The 22,774-nt window shown below is 41.3% G+C and overlaps 1 protein-coding gene across 2 annotated transcripts in view; it reads left to right on the top strand.

The window, feature by feature from the left end:
- Window positions 1-22,312, top strand: part of PCSK5 (proprotein convertase subtilisin/kexin type 5) — a 437,872-nt gene extending 415,560 nt beyond the window's left edge. For both annotated transcript variants that reach the window (XM_046664811.1, XM_046664810.1), the window contains 4 exons: window positions 3,741-3,958; window positions 14,388-14,488; window positions 15,951-16,137; window positions 19,333-22,312. In XM_046664811.1, coding sequence (XP_046520767.1) covers window positions 3,741-3,958; window positions 14,388-14,488; window positions 15,951-16,137; window positions 19,333-19,739 — 913 coding nt within the window. In that variant the 3' untranslated portion in view covers window positions 19,740-22,312. The remainder of the gene's footprint in view (window positions 1-3,740; window positions 3,959-14,387; window positions 14,489-15,950; window positions 16,138-19,332) is intronic.
- The last annotated feature ends 462 nt before the right edge of the window (window positions 22,313-22,774 follow it).

The following is a 22,774-nucleotide window of genomic DNA, read 5'->3' as shown; positions in this document are numbered from 1 at the left end:
AAAAAAAAAAAAGAAATTATTTTTCTGCTAGGAAAAACTGTTAGTGTGTTTATCAGGAGGTCTGGTTACCAACATATTTGGAAGAGTATTTGACTGACTCATCCCTTTTTTCCCCTGGCATCTCCAGTAAAGAGGAAGATTGATTACAAGCCTGTTACTAACTCCTCCTTCCCAGCCAGTAACCTAAGGCACTGAGAGTTCCCAGACACAGATTGAAGGGCTGTAACCTTGCACTTTCCCCCAGTGCTTTTGCCAGATCTGCACATCTCTTCTCGTCTCTTCAGTCCTACAGCAATTACTGCTTTTATCACTCATTGTAGTGCTACACACTGCATTGTATTTTGATTTACCTCATTTATTCACTCATTCATTCATTCAATACATATTTAACGAAGTGTACCTTGTATGAGTAATACAGAGACCTTGACCTTCAAGAGCTTCTTCTTATATACCTCTTCCCAAGAAAATTATAAGCTCCTAGAAGAAAAACACCTCTTATTTTTCACACATGCTACTACAACACTCGGCACAGAGACACACACATTAGCAGCCTTTAAAAAAACACCAACCATACAGATCAATGAAGAAAGGGCCCCGCCAGACAGGAGAGGAGATGGGACTACCTCGCTTAGCCCTTCATCCTCATCCCAATAAGTGCCTGAAAAGATATGGATCCCATATAAAGAATCTCCATCTTCCTCAAATCAAGTCATTAAATACTCTTATACACACACAAGAGTATAATCCTGTGATCTAAATAGATTGCAGACCATGGAACTAAGAAGACAATTATTCCATGGTGTGTCAAGTTACCCATTGGGAGGAGATGAAAGGTATGGGTTGCCATAAATCTCTGATGGAGAATAAGTGAGGTATAAATGAGGTATAAGTGGAGATATTTAAGTGAACTAGTTCCTTTTGTAGGATCAATGTTGCACACGCATTGCATAAACTTCGTATGTTACGTCTCTTTGCCTCGGAAAGGCGGGAATACAATCCTCCACACCTTGTCCCAGTGCACGTAATTATTTTGGTGTTTAACCTCAGCGCAAGTTCTTTAAGGCCCCAGTTATTGTTTGTACTTATGCACAAGATCCCCTTCAAGCATGAGGCTCAGAGATTTCACAGTCATCTCATGCAAAAGAGTCATCAAAGTAAGCAGTGCCATTGGACTCTTCTCTTCTTTTAATCTGATCCATTAAACTCTTCGTTGTCTTTCCCTTAGGATTACTCTTTGAGAATTTTTTAATTTTTAATTTTTGTTTTTTTGCTGAGGACAATTTGCCCTGAGCTAACATCTGTGCCAATCCTCCTCTATTTTGTATGAGAACCCCAGGCCACTGAAGCAGACTGTGAGAACTTAACCACTATGTCACTGGGCTGGCCCCTCCTTTAGGTTTTTTAAAGTTTATTTGAGTTCCACTAACTTGTTGAAAACTAAAACCAAGACTAGGTAATGCTGAGTCCACCTCTACCTAGCCACCTGTCAGTGGTCTGAGTGAGGACCCTTGTCCCCCTGTGGCTCAGCTTGTGGCAAGTCAAGGCTCGTCTCTCCTTCTGCAGTCAGGTGAGGAACAGTGACCACTCTAGTCACTCAGGAAGACTCGGAGGTATTTGAGAGACAGGCTGATGAAAAGAGAACACAAGAAAGCATCAATCGTGAACTGATTGTTGATAAAGATCACATAAGACTCAAAAGGGAAAGCAACAGGGAGAAGTGAAAACCATACTGATCCACAGAGGGAATACACAGGACAGAAGTCAGAAGATCTGCTTTTTAGTCTTGGTTCCTCTGTGTATTAATAGCCACACATGGTAGCTTTGGGAAGCTCACTTAACCTCTCGGAGCCTCAGATTCCTCATCTGTAAAATGGAGAGAATAATATCAATCTCACAGGATTGTTGTAGAATCAAATCATAACGTAATGATACACTGTGAGGGGAAATACTTTATAAACTCTAAAGCAGCATAAACGCTCTTTACTAATGTTGTTATTATAGACTGTTATTAAGATGAAAGGCATCAATAGGAACTGTGGAGAAGAAAGCTTATCAATACCAAATAGGCATTAAAAATTATCAAAGAGTAGGGCAGCCCCATGGCCTAGTGGTTAAGTTCAGTGCACTCTGTTTTGGTGGCCAGGGTTCGGTTCCCGGGCGTGAACCTATACCATTCAACAGCAGCCGTGCTGTGGCAGCATCCCACATACAAAAAAGTAGAGGAAAATTGGGACAGATGTTAGCTCAGGGCCAATCTTCCTCATCAAAAAAACAAAACAAAACAAACCTGATAGGCCAATAGTTTTGCATTAGAGAAACCAACAGTGAGCCTTCGGGTTTCTAGGATGGCTTCAGCGTGCAACGTCCAGAGATGCTGAGGTGGGTCAGAGGACTTCTAGAAGTTCATCTTTGACAATGATTCCTTTGCTCTCTTCTATTTTACTTGAAAATTTTTTGTTTACCTTCAAATAATGCACTGCTTTATTATAGTGGTATTTAAGAGAGAAGTTCAAATCATATTGCCCCACTTCACTAGCTGTTTGACCTTAAGCAAGTTGTCTAAAGTCTCTAAGCCTTAGGGGTTTTTTTAAATTTCTTTCTTCCCTTTTTTTATTTATTCATTCATTTATTTATTTTGTGAGGAATATTTGCCCTGAGCTAACATCTGTTCCAATCTTCCTCTACTTTGTATGTGGGTTGCTGCCACAGCATGGCTGATGAATGGAGTAGGTCCTCACCGGGGATCTGAAACTGCGAAGCCCAGCCACCAAAGCAGAGCACGTGGAACTTTAACCACTTGGGGGTGGGGCTGGCCCCTGAGCCTCCGTTTTTACATATGTAAAATAGTGATAATAGTATCTAAACCATAAGGTTTCTTATAAAGATTAATCATACAATTCATAATTATCACTAATATACATTAGTTATAATGTGCCAGACACTGTTCTAGCAACTCTCTCAGTAATAACTTGTTTAATTTTAGCCACTAACATTAGCCCCACATTACAGACCTGAGTCACAGAGACGTTGTGTGACTTGCCTAAGGTCATACAGCTCATCAGTGGTATGGCTAGGCTTTGACCCCATGCAGTCTTGTTCCAGGGAGCCAGCTCCTAGCTGCCATGCTCTAGTGTCTCATTTTCAGGTTCAGTAAGGTGAAACAATGTTTATGAAGTCCCTAGTGTACTACCAGGTATATTGTAGAAACTTAATGAATGATGATTATTGTTATATTTAGACTCTAAAAAGCTTTTCGAAAGAGGTTACATCTATTATGTAAACGTCAACATCACTCACGTCACTTCCTATTTCAAGATGCTTTTTAAATTGAGAAATTAGAAGAACCACTCAGAGGTACACTTAAAATGTCTTCTATTCGCTGACCCCGCTCCACACTACTTAAAGCTCATGTGAAATGGGAGGAGCACATGGGTAGGCAGAAGGCGAAGGTAGTGAGCCATTATCGTGGTGCTACTACATGAGGTAAGGACTAGATCCTTTCATGTGTGTCATCTAACTTAATCCTCACAAACAGCAGGGGAGGGATTGTCATGCCCAATTTACAAATAATAAAACTGAGAATCATTAGATTTATTAGTGTAATTAGCAATGAATCTAATGACTGAAGAGTCTAAAGTCACCTGTCCTGTAAATAAACCTTGTCTGTCTGTGTTTTTTCTACCACATTCAACTCAGGAGCAAAGCTTAGCATTTAATCTTCACTTCCCCCTTGGTTTCAGATATTATGCAGAAAACGCCACCGGACGGTGTGAGAGGTGCAACAGGAGCTGCAAGGCCTGCCGGGGCCCGCGGCCCACAGACTGCCTGTCTTGCGATCCATTTTTCTTTCTGCTCCGCTCCAAGGGAGAGTGTCGTCGCACCTGCCCAGAGCATTACTATGCAGAGCAAAGCGCGCAGACCTGTGAGAGATGCCATCCAACTTGCGATAAATGCAAAGGTGAGGGCGCCTCTCTCGTTTTGCATGTGAGTGAAAAATGAAAAGTTTCCCTTCCTGCTTAGCCACTCTCTCCTTTTCACCACCTTTGGAGGTTCCTCTCGCTTGCCAACCTCATAACCAATTCTCTCCAGCACGCTCAGTTCTCTCTCAGCTTCTGCATCTGCCCTCTAGCCTCGGCTTCTCCTGCACACATTGCTGCTGCTTCAGATCCTCCCATCCCTTCAAGGCCCAGATAGAGCGTCATCGCCTCCAGGCAGTGTTTTCCTCCTATTCTGTCTTCCTTCTCTACCTGTTGAACTTGGAATCTGCCTAACGAAATTTATTTTCATTACTTCGGCAACTACTTAAGATGTCTGCCTCAAACTCTGCCAAGCCCCATTCTTATCTTCCAGATGCCTACTTGTCTGTCCCAGAGATCCTTAAATCAACATACCCCAGACTCAACACAGTAGGGGTTTCCTCTGATAGTCGCTCTTTCTGTTCATGGCGCACCGTCCGATCAATTACGAGCTTAGGGGCCTTGAAGTTCTCCTCATCTCTTCTCTTTCCCTTGCCTCCTGCCCAACCCACCTACCTCCAACACAGGAAAACTCCAGGTCTGTGGATTCTCTCTCCTAACCATTTCTCTACTCAGATCTCTTTCTCTATCCTCACTGTCCTCATTTTCCATCTCAGCATCACTTAGCAGACTTTCTGAAGCAGCCAGCATATCACTTCAACTCTGGTCTTGCCACCCTCCAAACCCAGGTCATCCTGTACTATAATGCCAGAGCGATCGTTCTAATACTCAACCCTGCTCACTTTCCTCCACAGCTTGCCATAGAAAGGTGGTCACAGTGACTCCTTCTCAATATTTAAGAAAGAAATACCTCCTACAATGTTTTAATTGTTAAAACTTATTAGATTAACATTGATAGCAGACAGGGTACATTCCTGTTATGCTTTTCAAAATGATTTTGGTTATTCCTTACCCTCCTTCCATATAAACTTCATAATCAGTCACATTTCATTTAAAAACTCATTTGGATATTGATTGGCGTTGCATTTAATTTATTTGGGGGGGAATCCATCTTTATGACCCTAAGTTACCGTATTTATGAACATGGGATATCTCTCCATGGTATTTATTTACTTATTGTCCTTCAATAAACTTTCAATAAATGTTTTCCATTTTTAAAAGGTGATTCAATTCTTTCCCCAGTGAGTCCTTTTAGCTTATGTCTCAACTCTCCTCCCACATACTCTAGAACCTAGAACCACATAGAACCACTCAGCAGCCACAAATAAGTCATGCTCTTTCATGCCGCCATGACTTTTGTCCATTCCTTTCCTCTTCCCAGAGAACACTGCTCTAGGGAACTCTCAACTTAAAGGCCCAGCTCAAATGTAATCTCTATGAAGCTTTTCTCAGTCCTCTCAGAAACGTTTTTCCTTCGTCTTGATTCTGTAGTACACGGTTTTACCATAGCTCTTTTTACATTATATTTTAATTAAACATATCCATCTCTCCTACTAAGTGTGAGACCCTCAGGTGAAGGATTGCACCACATTCATGTTGTCTCCCCGTTCTAGTCTAGAGTGTAACATATAGTAAGTGTACATTAAATGTTTGCTGAATGAATAGAAAACAAAGAAATCCTAATGTCTTTTTGCAAATTGGAAATTTTTCAGCTATTAGATCTTCAAGTGTTGTTTCTCCACCCTTCCTTCCAATCTCCTTTTCGGGAATTCCTTATTAAAGATAATTCAGAGTTTCTTGCTCTATGATCTTGATCCTGATCTTTATGTCTCGTACCTGCTCATTTATATTTTTATCTCTTTGACTCTCCATGGTTTATACTAAGTTAATTCTTCAGCACCCTATTCCATTTCCCTAGTTTGTTATCTTATTGTGTTTAGTCTAAAGTTAAGCCCATCTATTATTTTAGTTGTTTTATTTAAATGGCTTGTTTTTAAGATTTCTAATTGTTTCTTTTTCATATCCATCTATCTTTGTTTCATATCTTCCTGCTTGGGTTTCATAATTTATTATTTTTATGTATATTATGTCTTATTTTTTGAACACTTTAATATGCTAATTTTAAAAACTTTGTCAAACTTTTCTATAAAATATTATCTGAATTAAATTCATGTTCTAATTCTTGATTGTGTTTGTCATCTTTCTTGGCATTTATTTTCTGTATATATTTTGGAATTTTGGTCTTAAGCTCATTTTGAACAGGAGACTTTGTTTTTGGTTCTTCACTCCCTCTCTCCCTTTATCCTTACTCCTTATAGTCTAGTAGTTTTTCGGTTAGCTCTATCCCTGCCTCTCACTGTGAACTCAGTCTAGCAACAGGATGTTCCAGCATTCCTGGAGGTGATATTGATGACAGAGATCCCATCAGCAATCCGATCCACAGCTCAGAGTAGTTCCTGGTCAGAGGTGATATCAATGAGGGCAGAGAGTCCACCTTGACTCCTGTTTTAAACTCTAAGCCTGGATTTTGGCCCAGGTCTCATATGAAACACTTTCAGTTCCTATTATGGTAGAAAAGTTGAACTACAGCCACCACTGCCTACATCTAGGCCCAGAGGAAAGCAGGCGAGTGGCTTGAGTCTGACTACTATTTTGCATTTATATTCCCTTTCTGGTCCAAAGAGATTTCATCTTATTTTTGAGCCCACCTATCTCTTTCTCTCTCTCTCTCTTTTTTTTTTTTGGTTCTCTCTGTTTATATTTATTCTACCATTTCAGTAAGTTTGTAGTGAAGGGGCCATGTCAGAACCTCAAGTTACATGTGATTTTTTAGGTATATGTGTTCCTAATGGATAATCAGAGTCTTAGAAGAGCATCCTGCCCTAAATTATTGCCCAGCCTCATTCTAATCCAAGTGCCTGGGGTCAGGGGAGGGAGTGTATTTTAGAGCAGGGTTTTTTTGTTTTTGTTTACTTTTTGGTACTTAAGACTTTTGGATGAAACAAGCAAAGGTCAACCAGTTAGAGCCTGCTTCTAATCTTGCTTCCTTTCCCTTCCAAAATCATTCATCTTGGAGCAGTAGGTTCATTACATAAAAACGTCAAGAAGTGGGGATGACAAGATGAAAACTCAGCTCCCCCATTCTGGGAGAAGACTATCAACCACCCTTGCTGTCTAGCCACTGAGCTGACCTTCCTGAGCACTATCTTGAGGAAATTTTAAAATAACTTCTTCCTAAGTGCTTTCCAAGTACATATGAACATAGCCATCTCCAGATCGAAGGTGGCGTCCAGTATCAGCAGTATCTTGATGCCCCCAAATCTACTTCTCTTTCCCAAATGGTTTCCTGAGCTCAAGTTCTGTACATCCAACTGCCTGTTAATATCTCTAACTGGATGCCCAACAGACACCCCGGACTTGAAATGTAAGTGCATTATTCTCAGTCCACCTCACTCCATCCCTAGACCATTTTTTCCTATGCTCCCTAACTTGATGAATGGCTCCACCACCTACCCAGTTGCCTGAGACAGTAACCTGGCCATTACCCTCTGCTTCTTCTCTCTCAATCCCCACAGTCAATTTCTCCTCAAGTCCTGTCAAATCTATCCCTTAGATATCTCCTAATTCCATTGCACATCTTGGCTTTCTTGTGTCACTGCCTTAGTTCAGACTCTTATCTTCCCTTGCCTGAATTATTCACCACTTCTCTAATTGGTCTTCTTGGCTCCAGTATCAGCCACTCTATATCCAACCAGTCCTCCATATGCTCTCAGATTCACCTTTCTACATCACAAATATCACAATGATGCTTCTCTGCTTAAAAATGACTCTCCAGGGGCCGGCCAAGGGCCGAGTAGGTAAGTTCACATGCTCTGCTTCAGCGGCCTGGGGTTCACTGGTTCAGATCTTGGGCACGGACCTACACATCACTCATCAAGCCATGCTGTGGTGGCATCCCACATAGAAGAACTAGAATGACCTACAACTAGGATATACAACTATGTACTGGGGCTTTGGGGAGAATAGAAAAAGAGGAAGATTGGCAACAGATGTTAGCTCAGGGCTAATCTTCCTCACCAAAAAGCACACTTAAAAAAAAAATGACTCTCCATTGATTTCAGGATAGAATCCTAACTTAGTAGCTTCTCATATGAGGCTCTTCATCATGGGACTCTTCACATTCAGGCTCATCTCTCATCACTTCTTGTGCCAGCCTCTAATCCAGGCATAATTAGTTACTGCAAACCTGAGCCAACCTTGCCCTTTCTCCTTCCGGACTACTGTCTCCAGCCTGCCTTGCCTAGCTACCTCTTACTGATCTGTTAAAGTCAGCATTTCCTCTGGAAAGCCTTCCCTCCCTCCTCCATTCTGTGTTCCCTTAGTACTCTGCATTCATTCACCTATTTATTTATTCATCAAATATTTATCCTGCAGGATGGCCAGACAATGACAATCTAACTGTGAACAAGACAGTCAAGGTCCCTGCAGCCCAGAGGGCATATCTCTAACAATTTACTTATCCTTTGCCTGTCTCCGTAGACTGAGGTCCTCAAAGGCACAACTTAACGTGTCTTACTCACCTTTGTATCTCCAGCACTTAGCACTGTCATAGGGCAGGCAGCACAGGGGCGGGTCACCTCAGGGAAATCTTCGGCTGACAGAGGCAATGCTGGGTGGGGAGGCAGCCCCTGCTGGGGTCGGGGCGGGGGGGCGGGGGGGGCACAACTTCGGCCAGAGTGGTGGCCACTTAGGACACAAGGGGAGCCCCATGCTGGCCTAATGCTACGGCTGTGGCATCAGCTACCATAGATCATAACGTCTGAGGTGGTGGAGCTCTGCCTCTGTACAGCCTCTACCTCAAGCCCATCACAAAGATCACCAGCTGAAGTAGACCAGAAAGTCCATCCCCAACTGGGAGGTGATGGAAAGACTGAAAGGCATGGGGCACAATCACCAATTCTCCACCCTCCAGATTTCCAAGAGCTTCGTCCACTTTGAGGGCAAGGTAGAGAACAAAAGTCTGGTCAAGTCTTTCCTGGCCTGCCTCCATGGCAAGACCATCCAACTCAGTGGCTTCTCCAACATCTTTAAGATGAAAATCTTAAATCAAAATCCATTTCCCAACCTGCCACCAAGGGGACTCTTTCTTCCGCAGGGGAAGAATATGAAGTAAACGCTGCCAGGAGAGAGGCCAGACGCAGTTCACCTGGAGGGGCTGCCCCTGGAGGAGTTGGGCTCAGAAAAGCCCAGTGAGGAGGTTCTGGTCAAAGTATTTGAGAAGTTTAGGGAGATACAGAACATACACATCCCCATGCTGGACCCCTAACAGGAAGAGATGATGGCCCAGAACTTCCACACCTTCAGTTTCGGGGGACGCTTGAACTTTAAGACGTATATCCAGTACCGCAGGTACATGGGCTTCATCCAAGTCACTAACATCTTGTGCAGGATGAAACTCATGTACAAAGGCGAGGACTGTAAGGCCATGGCCCCCAACATCAAGGTTTATTTTGATTTGACCAAACAGCTGAGTGATGCCTCAATTAAGAGGAAGAGGAGAGGCAGAGAGCAGAGGAAAGGAAACAAAAGAGCTAGAATTGGAGAGAGAAAAAGCTTTGCAAGAGGAAACAGAAACAGAAGGACTGTGAATTCCGTAGGAATCAGAAAAAGTTGGAGAAGCTACAAACAGAGGAGCAGAAAAAGCTATAAGAAAAAAAAAAAGGAAGAGCGGAAGCTGCTGCTGGCTCAGAGGAACCTGCAGTCCGTCATGTTAATTACGGAGCTGCTGGGCGGGGCCAGGTACGCGCCGGCGGGGCGGGGCTGGTCTTGATCTTCAGCAAGAGCCGTGGCTTCCTGCTCTGGGCTGCCGTCTGTGCGTTTCTCTGCAACGTTCGGTCAGTGTCACGGCACCCTCTTTCCTCACCTGGTTGCAACCAAAGCCCAAGTCTTAATACCAAGAAAAAAACATATCCCGGAAAACAAAAACTTGGAGAGAGTGCGCAATAACAATTTTTTATTATTTGAGTGACTCTCAGTAACAAACATAAATGACTCTTACCCAGGAAGTGCTTAGACTAGTGGAAAATCTAAACTCACCTATGAGTGCTATTCATACTAGTCCTAGAATTTGTTTTATATATCTCACAGCATGGTGTATCAGCACTATCCAATAGAAATATAATTCAAGCCATACATATAATTTTAAATTTTTAGTAGCCACATTTAAAAAGATAAAAATACTTTGGAAATATATATATATATTATAAAGAATATATTTATTGAACTAATATATCCAAAATATTATCATTTGAACATAGAATCAATATAAAAGTTATTGAGATAGATTCTTTTTTTGTACTGTCTTTGAAATCTGATGTTTATTTTACATTCACAGCACAAGTCTAGTTGGACAGCCATATTTCAAGAGCTCAATAGCCACGTGTGGCTAGTGGCTACTGTATTGGACAGCACATTTCTAGTGTAGAACCGTGGTTTCAGATGGCATTTCAGCAGTTGGCCGTTTTCTTCAGATGCAATCTTAGGCTGAATCCTATTATGTACCTTGATCAAGGCAGAGCTGCTCCGATTGGAGCAGGCAGGGCTCTTGGAGCTCCATCTGATACTCCGCCCCTTTGCCCCTCCCCACCTCTTCCCGGCAGTCCTTGCAAACGCTAGCACAGCGATTCCCACTCTTCTCTCTGCCGCTGTCTCATCTTTGAAAGCATTAGCCTTCCAAACTGTTATTAAGTAATCATTAATTTGTGTTCTCTTTTTTTCATTCCAGAGGCACATATACTTGCCGCTCAAAACTTCTAATCAGAATAAGATAACAAATGAGAGAATACATTGAATTGGGGGTGGGGAGGGAGAGTAGTGGAAAGTTCCCATTGTCATTGACCATATCATGGTAAATATTGACTTTATTAGGTTTTTAGACAATTGAAGGTATCTCTGATACCACCATTATTAGATGTGTGGAGCCTTTGTTCTAACTAAGATTGCGAGATAAAATACTGTATTTTAATTTGCTAAATATGAAAACCCTAGCTCCAGCCGCTTACTGCAGCGCAGTGGGCTAGTGGGGGGAGAAGGCGCGCTTGGTTTCTAATCAAGACCAGGTGACCATCATTAGGTAAGTTAGTGTCTCTTAACATCAGTCAATGAGAACAGGACAACAGCAGCTTTTTAAGACTTTTGTGAAGATTGAAGAAATTATTAGTGATGTTGTAAGCACAGTTTGAAAAACTATAAATTTCTTTAATTGGGTTTGAGATTTCCTGGGTGAATTAAGGATCATGGTTTTGAGCATTCCCAGTCTCAAAAGTTCATCGGCACATCCAGACAGTGGAATAGTATTCAGTGCTAAAGAGCTGTGAGCTATCAAGCCATGAAAAGACATGGAGGAAACGTAAATGCATATTACTAAGTGAAAGGAGCCAATCTGAAAAGGCTACACACTGTGTGATTCCAACTATATGACATTCTAGAAAAGGCAAAACTATGGAGACAATAAAAAAATCAGTGTCGCCAGGGGTGGGGCCTGGAAAGACACAAATAGGCGGAGCACAGAGGGTTTTTAAGGCAGTGAAAATACTCTGTATGATACTATAAAGATGGATATATGTCATTATACATTTGTCCCAAACCAAAGAATGTACAACACGGAGTGAACCCTAAGGTAAAGTGTGGACTTTGGGTGATGTTCATCGCCAGTAAAAAAAAAAAAATGTGCCATTCTGGTCAGTGATGTTGATAACGGAGAGGCTATGCGTATGCGGGGACAGAGAGTAAATGGAAAATCTCTGCACCTCCCTCTCAATTTTGTTGTAAACCTAAAACTGCTCTAAAAAAATAAAGGCTTAAAAAAAAAATCATCAACACAGTCTCCCTGAGATTGTATTCCAGGGATAACTGGGCATATTTGGGTGAGGCTGTAAGCCATCCTGAGCGTGTGTACCTCCCCCTCCTGTGTTTGACTTGAACCCCCAACAGGCCTGGTTGAAGCTTTCTGTCCTTGACACTCATTTTTTCTGCCATCCTTTCTTCACCTACCACACCCATCCTTTGCTGGTTAGTGAATCTTTGTGCTGTATTCTGGCTTTGCAATATATAGATGACAAACTTTGGGGACAAGTTTTCTCTTGGGTTATAAACTGGGTGAAAAAAAGGGTGAATTCCTTCTTTCTTAAATATTAGCTGTCATACTAAGAAATGAGGATATATGAAAGATTCAGGGAAAATTTAGCAACCTAAATAAGAAATTTACCAAATAGATTGTATTTCATTCACATTTGACTGCCCAATATTATTAGAGTGTTAAAAAAATACACTGAAAAGCTCTGAGGGGGTTGAAGGGAGGATAACATACTAAGGCTTAATATGCATCTTTGTTGCAACTGGTTCCTCCAAGATTAGCTCATTTCTTGCCTTCACACATTTAACTTTTTGTTTATCCTCCTCACAAAATTGTTTTAAATAACAATCCAGGCCTGGTACCCGAAGCCTCCTGTGAGCAGCCTCTCTCTGTCCACATGGAATGACACCGTGGACAGATCCCAGGGGTCGCTCTGCTTGGTTGAATTCATCCCGTGGGGGTCAGTCCAAGAGAGAGCAGATGGCAAGCTCTTCTGAATTTTGAGGAAATGCCAAAGCTGTCTTTACAAGTCTCAAGGCTCTTGCAGATCCTTAGAAACAATGATAAATGTAGGGCGTTCAACTTGAAAACACTAGAAAACATTCTGGAAATTAACAAACTGCCTTTTGTTAAGGTTTGACTCTGGGTACCCTAAGTATGCAGATTTTGCAATGAATCAATGTAGGATATGTAAAATGAGTCCTGATTTGGCACCCAGAGGTGATAAGTAGTGCCTTTGGCGATTGCTCAGGATCAAGGCCTCAGCCAAATTGTTGCTGGTCTTCTGGAAAATGTAACCAATCTTAAGGCACAACTTTTGTGACCTAACCTTTTTACTGCCTCTTTCCCTCTTAATTTTTCCTACGCTGAATTTCTCTTCATAAAGAAAAAAATAAACAAAAACACAAATCCACACTTTTATATTTTAAAACTGGAGTAAGGCACCTAAGTTATATTTTAGAAAAATGTAGGATGGGAAGGAAGGAAGTAGAGGAAGACTGAGTCTTTCATCAGAGACCACAATTATGTTCCAGAACTTGTAGGAAATTCTGCATGAAGCTAGAGGTAAAACAAAAATAAAATGGCTTTGAATTTGTATCACTACGGGCAGCCCCCCATCTAAGAAGCAATTGGGTAATAAAGGTTTATTCTCTAAGCTGTTGTTCAGAGCTCAGAATTAATTTTTCCATAAAAACACTATAAATGATTGAGCTCACTGATCCGACATGAAAAGTCAATTTAACTCCATAGTGATTGTGAAGGACGGGACTCCTGGTTCTAGTTCAAGCTCAACTAACCACTCTTTACAACATTCCTCTGATGGGAAGACGTATATCAAGTTCCAACTCACAATACCAGGCACATTCCAGGCCCTGCCTATTTCCCTTCTTCTGTTTTGAAATTCTCAGCAAAAACACCAGGGCCTTCCTAACAGAATGAACTAGAGCTCAGGTTTCCTTTCCTCAAACTCTTTCCAGAAGTTATCCCTTGATAGCTGCATAGAAGGAAATGATTGCATCAGTCATTCTTGAGGTCTCTGAATTAGGAGAGAGGGGCATCACCTCCACAGCAAACAGAGTCCATAGATTCAGGCCTCCCCTACTTGGTGGTTCATGTATTAAGGCAGAGAGAATGATAGAAAGGATGCTGACTGTGAGTCACCAAAGTCGAATTTGAATCTTGACTTGACCGTTACCTATGTAACCTTGATTGACTGACTTCACATGTCTGGGCCTTAGTTTTCAGTTACTTAAGAAAATAAACAAACAAATAGGATGTCAAATTTCTGAGAAAAGTGTTCATAGTTTTCAAGAGAGCGTCAAAGGAATCTATCACCACCACCCCCAAAATTAAGAACCACTGGACAAAATGACTGCTTAATCCTTTTAGCCCTAGTATTTGAAGTTCCAAGCCTGGTGCTGTTTCTCAATGAGGAACTGCCTACTCATGATTTAAGCACCAAGTTCTGGGACCCTCCAAATCAGCTTGTAGCAGCCTTGTCCTCTAAACTAGTTAAACAATAAGCAGAATGACAAATAAAGCTCTTATAAACTTTCTACATGATTTCTCATTCTCTGAAAATCTCTCCTATTATGTTAATCAAAGATTTGTCGTTTCAAATCTTCAGTTTCCAAACTCAGAGTTTACATGGATTGGACTAATTAGATAATTTCTAGGTCTCCACTTCTAGACTTTTTTTTTCATATCTTCAATCAATTCACCTTTCTCCTTCAATTTACTTGACATATTCCTCGCTCCTAAGAGTTTTTGGAATCAAGACAGAGGTTGAAATTCAAGGTCAATCTCATAACTTAGAATCATTTTTTTTCTTTCAGGAAGAGAAGCGTTGGATTGCTTATCCTGTGTGTGGAGTTACCACCTGGTGGGAGGAATCTGTGCCTCGGACTGTCTGGTGGGGGAATACAGAGTGGGAGAGGTACTGAGAGCTGGCCATGGTGTGCCTTCCGCCATTTCTACAGAGGGACGCGAGCTAGTTTCTGCATGTCATTCTGGGCAAAATCAAAAAGTCCTAAAATTCCTACACTCACTGCGGTTCAGGTTTAATCTTTTAAAATCTTCTACCATTGCATCATAGAATAATTATGCTACCCTACTGTAGCCTTAATTTTGATCAAAGGAACTGAGACAATTGGAGAGAAATAATGGGGAAATTAAGAAACGAAGGCCTCAGAATTAACTTTACATTCATTGCTTATGACCTTAGAAGATTCAAGTTTAGGTGGTTAAGTTCACACACTCTGCTTCAGAGGCCTGGGGTTTGCTGGTTTGGATCCCGGGCATGGACCTATGCACCATTTATCAAGCCATGCTGTGGCAGGCATCCCACATATAAAGCAGAGGAAGATGGGCATGGATGTTAGCTCAGGGCCAGTCTTCCTCAGCAAAAAGAGGAGGATTAGCAGCAGATGTTAGCTCAGGGCTAATCTTCCTCCCCCCACCCACAAAAAAAAAGAAGATGATTCAGGTCTATAAAGGAATATTATGTCAGAAATAAGAAATATCTTCTCTCTTACCCTTCTACTGTCCAACCTGAAACATCTGAATAATGTCAGAACTACACAGTTCATGTTGGTCTTTCATTTCCTCCACCCCTTCACTGTATTAAGAGAGATATATTTTCATTATTTGCCCAGAAACCATAGATTTTCTCGTCCACTAACTTCTTGATTGCATTTCCAAACTTTAGAAATTAAGTAAATTTCTCCATGGTGAAATTAACACAACCCAGCATATTCACATATGAGTTCTCTTTAAATTCTGAAACAGCCCTCATTCCACTTTGGTGAAATTGAGATTCAGAGAGATTAAATAATTTGCTAAAGATCACATGGGTAGTAAGTAACAGGCTGCAACTGAACCCAGGGGTTCTGACTCCTAATCCGGAATCGGATGAGATAATAACGGCTGTAACAGCTGAGAAAGCACCTTCTCAGCGCCTGAAACATGCCAAGGTGCTCAACAAAGGCAATTTCTGTTCCTTCTTTTTCTATCATACCATTCTCCCAAAGTTCAAAAGTAAAGAAAATTTTTTAAACTATGAAAGTCAATTTAGCATGAGCCAGACAAAACTTGTCCTTGACCAGGTACAGGGCATGAGCCTCAGTTTGTAACCTGAGCTATTCTAGAAACCTGTTCTCCCACTATTGTTACCAGTAGAACTCAGAGGGTAAAGCCCAGCAATGGTTCCATCCAGGTGCAGACAGTCGGTTTTGTCTTTCCCTCTGCACAGTTCAAATGGACCCAGAATAAACCATCTTCCTGTTATCCCCCGCGAGCCTTCTTCCCTTATGGAGACAAGATGGAACCCCCATCTGGGAACTCCAGTGCCTTCTTAATTCCTCAACACTCAAAAAGAATCTCCTGGTTGTTCTTGACAGGGGGAGAAACTTAACTGTGAAAAATGTCATGAGAGCTGCATAGAATGCAAGGGACCTGGCGCCAAGAACTGCACGGTGTGCCCTGCCAACCTGGTGCTGCACATGGATGACAGCCGCTGCCTGCGCTGCTGCAACGCCTCCGATCCCACCGATGCCCAGGAGTGCTGTGACTGCCAGGGCACCATGGGTAAGGGGAGTGGGAGAGCAGTCTGCAGAGGAAGGGTGTGTCCTCAGGAAGCTGATGGGAGCATGGAGGGAGGAAGATGGAAAGTTCTGGAGAATCAATAGAGTTACCTCTTTATTGAGTGCCTGCTGTGTGCCTACTGTACTTGAAACTTTCTGTCCATCATCTCATAAAGTAGATATTATTAATCCAGTTTTACAGATGAGGAGACTGAGACTCAAAGTGTTTGATTAGTCTGCCCGAGTCCCTACCATTGTTGAGAGGCTCATCTGTAATTAGATTGGGGGTCCTTTGCACTGCAAACCCCCCATTCTTTCTACTGCTATGCTTCCTCCAAAATTAGAGCTCAAGAAGGTCTAGAATTTTGTCTTTATAAAGTTACTTTATTCCTTTTTTAATTCTTCCCTCCTGTGAAAAAAGGAAAAACAATAAACTATCAAAGAAGTTGATGCCAATATCGTCTTGATTCTGTTGAAGAATCATTCTGTGTCAGTCAGCCCAAAGCTGTGCTTCCCTTTAGAGACTCAAGGCATTTTAGAAATAAACTTTCCTTGAAGGCTAAGAAGAAACAAAACTTCTTCTACCAATTTTTTGTCCCCCAACTATTTCCACCCCCAGCCCCATCCGTGTGGGTACTTGGTCCTCATTGGCCACAACCTTAAAAAGATCCCAAATGGAGTGATTCCTTACAGAAAGAAAAAATAAATTTTTAAAATGCACTTTCTAGTCCAGAAGCAGATCATTTCCTTGGGGTTCAGACATGGCCTGACAAACAAAGACACCATACTCATAGGAGCCTGTCCATTGATAAGTGAAGTAAATCTCAGACACCTAACTGTTTCTGTTTTATTTTTTTATCAGCCTTTTCAACTAAATTCTAGATATCATCTTCCCCAAAACTAATTATTTCTTTCTTTCAGCATTCCCACCCCTGCAAGCAGCTGATTTTCCCAGCTCATCCTATACATCCACCTTCAGGGTCTAAAATATCCATGCTGTGTCAGCTAAGAATCATAACCCTCATTACATGGATGGCTTTAAATGAAACCAGAAGTGTGTACATGTTGGGTATAGAGTTTTGCAAGCCTGTTACCACTAAGAACTATTTAGTCAGCTTTTCTTGGCCTTCTGTGGCTCATAAAGATCCACCTGGACAACTCTGCCAAAGTCTAAATACTCTTGATTACCTCCTCATTCTCTCGTGAGACACTTGTCTCTTCAAAGAAGCCAGATCGCGGAGGCTAACTCTGACTCTGCAGACCTAAGACTGGAGAATAGTAAGGCATGATTGAATATGGCACCCTAGTAATTGGAACAACCTCCAAAGTTCTTTTCTTGACTCTCCTGCCTTGGGCGGTATTCATCTCCAAGTACCACATACAGATGGCTTATCCATCCCTCTGGTGCTTTAATATTTCCTCCAGGGAAAAATTCTGTGCTGATATTATTAATGATAAAAGCAATAATGATAATGCTGTTATTTTAGAAGAGGAAATTCTGCTTGATGGGCAAAATCCCATAAGAACGAAAGTTATGATAAAACAGAAAACTTGTTTATCACAGCAAAAAGAGACAGAGCTACATATCGGTGATGAATGAGATGTAATTGGCCAATATCTTTTTTTTAATTTATTTTTTATTGTGGTAACATTGGTTTACAACACTATATAAACTTCAGGTGTACATCATCGCATCTTGATTTCATCCAATATCTAATAAGCAAAAATAATTGGCCCTAAAATAACTGGCAGCAATATTCTATCCATTACGCTAGTATGTATAATGTACCCAGAATCTCTCATAAAAGAATCCTGGGGACCAGACCCAGGTGGTTCTAAAAATATTTATGGAAAACTTAATATGTATTTCAACATGTACATCCAACATAACCTACTAGTTTTTCTCTCTAGTTCTTTTATACTCTCTTTCACATTCCCGTTTGGTAAGTTAAAGAAGAGAAAAAAAAAATTAAGTAACTTATCCAAATCATACCAACTGAATAAATGAGGGAGAAGTAAGAAAAATGAGCTCTTCACTGACGTTATGGTTTAATCCTTTCTTCTGTGATACTGTTTTGGTTACTCCATGTTCTCAACTAAGGCATCAAAACAGAGGCTGATGGGGGCCGGCCCAGCCCCGTGGCCGAGTGGTTAAGTTCGTGCGCTCCGCTGCAGATGGCCCAGTGTTTCGTTGGTTCAAATCTTGGGCGCAGACATGGCACTGCTCACTGAGCCACGCTGAGGCGGTGTCCCACATGCCACAACTAGAAGGACCCACAACTAAGAATATACAACTATGTACCGGGGGGCTTTGGGGAGAAAAAGGAAAAAAAAATAAAATCTTAAAAAAAACCCCAAGAGGCTGATGAATGACAGTGGGCAGAGCCCTCAACCTCAGAAATCTTAAGTTTGATTGAAGAAATCCCTTGTCACTCAACTTGGTTGTCAGAATTTAAAGGTGGTGCTTCTCCTCCTACCAGATTAGAGCCACAGAATGCCAAGAAGTCAAAAAACAGCTGTCACAGTGTTTTGCCTTAATGTCTCCAGACTGCAGTGTGGAGTAAGGATTCCTGGGTTCACATTCTGATTGCTCCACAAACAAGCTCTTACCTTTGACAATGTAACAATTCACTTCCTCTCTGTGGTCCTCGGTTTCCTCAACTGTCAAGAAACAGATTGACTTAAGTTATTTCTATAGCAATGAGTCAATGGTCTTATAAATAATCTGCTCCTGCGCATGAACAGTGGGATAATCATGTTGGACCAGGTTTAAAGGTAGCTGGGGAGAGGACTCAATCTTAAAAAAAATCAGAATTGAAACAGAAAGTAGAGCATTTAGTAACAACTGAAACATGGCCCTAGATGGAGTATCTTTCTGAGGCAGGAAATAGAAGAATCTATTGGTAAGGTTGGACACTTGGTGACTGACCCATGAGGCATGGGGATGAGGGGGTTCGCGTTGGATCTCAAACCGACCTTCCTCCTAGAAGGGTTTGTTGGTATCATCTGACACAGACTGGGACTCTCATGGGGTGCACTTCTGTAGAGTGGTGTGCTCTCTAAGGAAATCAGAGACAGTGATTCCACCATTTTAGGTTTAAAAGATAAAGTTCTTTATCTCAGAAACTAATTGTCTGCATTCCATTTCTTCTCCCCACCCTTCTCCTCTGCCTTCTTCCTTTGGGTCATCTTCCAACAGACGAGTGTATCCTTCGAGCAAGTGAGATAGGGCCTGCAGCTGAACGTTCCAAGACAGCCCTGTTCATCACCTCCTCCATTATGCTGGTGCTTCTGCTCGGGGCAGCTGTGATGGTGTGGAGGAAATCACGGGGCCGAGTCCAGCGAGCAGAAAAGGTCCGCTATGAAAAACTGGCTGACCCTAGCAAGTCTTACTCCTCCTATAAGAGCAGCCCTCGCGAGAGCACCAGCTTCGAAGAGGATCAAGTGATTGAGTACAGGGACCGGGACTATGATGAGGATGACGATGATGACATTGTCTACATGGGCCAAGATGGCACTGTCTACCGGAAGTTTAAGTATGGGCTGCTGAATGATGATGATGACAATGAGCTGGAATACGATGATGAGAGCTACTCCTACCAGTAAACAGAGGCCACCCTCCTCCTCCCCAACCTCATTCCACGCACAGGCACATGTGTGAGCATTACAGTTTTGGGTTTTATCCCCACACACCAGGGTGACGTCTGGGTGTTTGTATTCGTCTTCTTAACCATGAGTCCAACTAGGGTATATAAGAATGCTAAAATATTTTGTTCTTCTTTTGGGTGGCTAAACTCAATTAACCATAATTGTTCAACTGTTATTGAGGAACAAGGATAAAATTCAGAGGGATTTTCCTCAAAACAATATGTCAAGACAGAAAACACAGGAAGTGAAAAAAGTGAGATTTGTACAAACTTTTACATGATCAAAAAAACAAAGGAAATGGACCTAGAGAAATTCTGTTTCTCAGCTGCATTGTGGAGATTTTTGCTACCTTCTGGAATTCTGATATTTCTGTAAATGATTTTGAGGGGTTGAGGAGATGAAGGAGTTGTTTGTCCGAGGGGATTTTTCTCCCCTTTTGGCTCTCTTTAGGCAGAGATTGGTTCTATAAAGAGCAACCAAAGAAGGTTCTCCTCCTCATGCTGTTTATCAATTGACTCCAGACCGCCCCTAGTGAGCAGAAGAGACCACCCCTGCTGAGGCTGGTCACGACCCACTTAGAGATGAGGAAAGAAAAGGAGCCATGTGTTCGCTGGGCTTTGGCTCTCCTGCAGTAATCCAGAGTCATCATGATTCTAGGGAAAGAACAAGCTCAGGCAGGAGGTAGGCAGCAGCAAGCCCAGTAGGAACAAAAAAATCACTGTTTCCAAGAATTGCAGCATTACACCCTCATGATTTTCTAAGAGCATTTCTGGTTGGAAACATCATCAAAGACACCAAGAAAGAAAAGAAAAACGACAGTGTTAACCTAACATAAAATGGGATAAAACGACGAAAACTTCATCCATTCTAAAAAAAGACTTTAGCTACTAAATCAAAGAGCTTTCATCAACAGCCCATCACAGAACTGTGGGCTCTCCATAGAAAGAGTTGGAATGGAGTCTAACATGGAAAATCCCAAGGTCCTGCTCACAGCTCAATCCAGCTGCCGACCAGCACTCTTTATCTGTGTGATCCTTGTTTCTAGACATCCAGGCCTTCCCTTTTTCCACACTCTGTCAAATACACTCTTGGATTTGTGCACCTGGGACAGTTTTTCTGCAGATACTACAGAGAGAGGGGCTCTTGCTGTGTGAAATTACCTAAGGAGGGTTTTGCCGATTTCCTTGTCAAAGCAGAAGTGATAGGCAGCAATGGAGTGGACCAGCAGAAAGTGACATTTTCACATGATGATGATGATCATAAAAAAATTTATTGCACACCTACTATGTTCCAGGTACTGAGCTAAATAATTCATTTTAAAAAATCACTCTTACTACCACCATAACTTCATGAGGTTGGCACAATTATTACCCTATTTTTATCAGAAACCCGAGGCTTATGAGAGGTTAAGTACCTAGCTCAGGATCACAGAAAACTAATCAAGATTCAAGGAAAAAGAATGACCTTACAGCACATCTTCTTAATAACTATGCTCACTACCTAAAGTGGAAAAAGAAGCATCCTAAATCTAACAAAATCATGTCTATAATTTTATTTTATGATATGGCAACTGTCTTATCTTTACCGAGTTTGTGCATTTTCTTTCTTTTATTTAAAAAAACAGAATCTATCACTGACGCAGGAGATCTCTGTAAAGAAGTCTTCAGTTTATTGAAGGCCTCACTGTTTCTTTAGGGGAAAGCTCGTAAAACAAAGGTTGGCAAACTTTCTCTGGAAAAGGCCAGATAGTAAATACTTCAGGCTTTGCACAACTACTCAACTCTGCCGTTGTGGCGTGAACTCAGCCAAACCATAACAAACGGGTGGGCTGTGCGCCAATAAAACTATTTATGGACACCCAAATTTGGATTTAAGGTAATATTCACATATTATAAAATATTATTCTTCTTTTGATTTTTTTCTCCAATCGCTTAAAAATGTAAAAACCATTCTTAGCTCAGGGCAGTACAAAAATAGTGATGGGCCAGATTTGGCCAACAGACTGTGGTTTGCCGACCTTATCTTAAAAAAAATTCCTAAGAGACAATGTGTACCACACACGCATATGATATGCTCCCCAAGTTTTTTACCATTTAAAGTCATCTCTTCAAAATCTATTTGAAGTCCTGATAGTTCCCTTTCAATTCTTAGAAATAAATAAAAATACGTGTAAGATAGTCATTATATCAATGGCTTCCTTCTGGATTTTTCATCTTTTGCTGTGTAATTACTGAGTATAGCCTATGGAAAGAAGTAATTTTGTTTATACTGTGTTATTCATCTTCCTTGATCATTCCAAAGCTCTGATAGACGTTTGATTTTCTTTGTGTAGCCTGGAAATCACTTTTCAAGAAAAATCTGTGTTTATGATACACAAAGATTAAATGAGGTCAAAATGACCTTGAATACTAAGAAAAATTGTGTTGCTATTACTCTATATGGGCCTGAAAGGAAGGCTCCTACTGTGTATGGGTACAATTGGACATCTTTCCATCTTTGTTCTTAGATGTTATTCTCAGACTTCTTTTGAATGCTATGGTAACAACTGTCTAAATAGATAAATATGTGATTGGAAAACAAAGTCATTTTTTTGGTTTTTTCTTTGTAAATAACTTGGAAATATTAAGAGAATCCCTGTATATTGGAAATACAACAAAAGGCTAGGCAACAGGTTGGAAGGTTCTAGATCATAAAAAACAATTTTAAAATTCAAAATAAGATTAAATGAAAATCGGATAATTTTATGAGGGCTTGCATGTTAATAGACTGTTTCTGAGCACTTATGTGCTTAGTGCGAAGCCACCGTACGACAAGGGACAGATGGGCAGTGAGGTTCCCTGACCGGGAATCAAATCCTGGCCAGGGCGGTGAGAGCTGCAAACCTTAACCACTAGGCCACCAGGGTTAGGTCCTTGGTGGATCTGAATAGTTACAGCTTCCCAATGAATTGTTATATATTTGAATCCTTCAAACTAGACCAGAGAGAAAATCTA

The sequence above is a fragment of the Equus quagga genome, chromosome 6 (genome assembly GCF_021613505.1).
Source record: "Equus quagga isolate Etosha38 chromosome 6, UCLA_HA_Equagga_1.0, whole genome shotgun sequence".
Lineage (NCBI taxonomy): Eukaryota > Metazoa > Chordata > Mammalia > Perissodactyla > Equidae > Equus > Equus quagga.
This window is presented reverse-complemented; position numbering and strand designations above follow the sequence as displayed.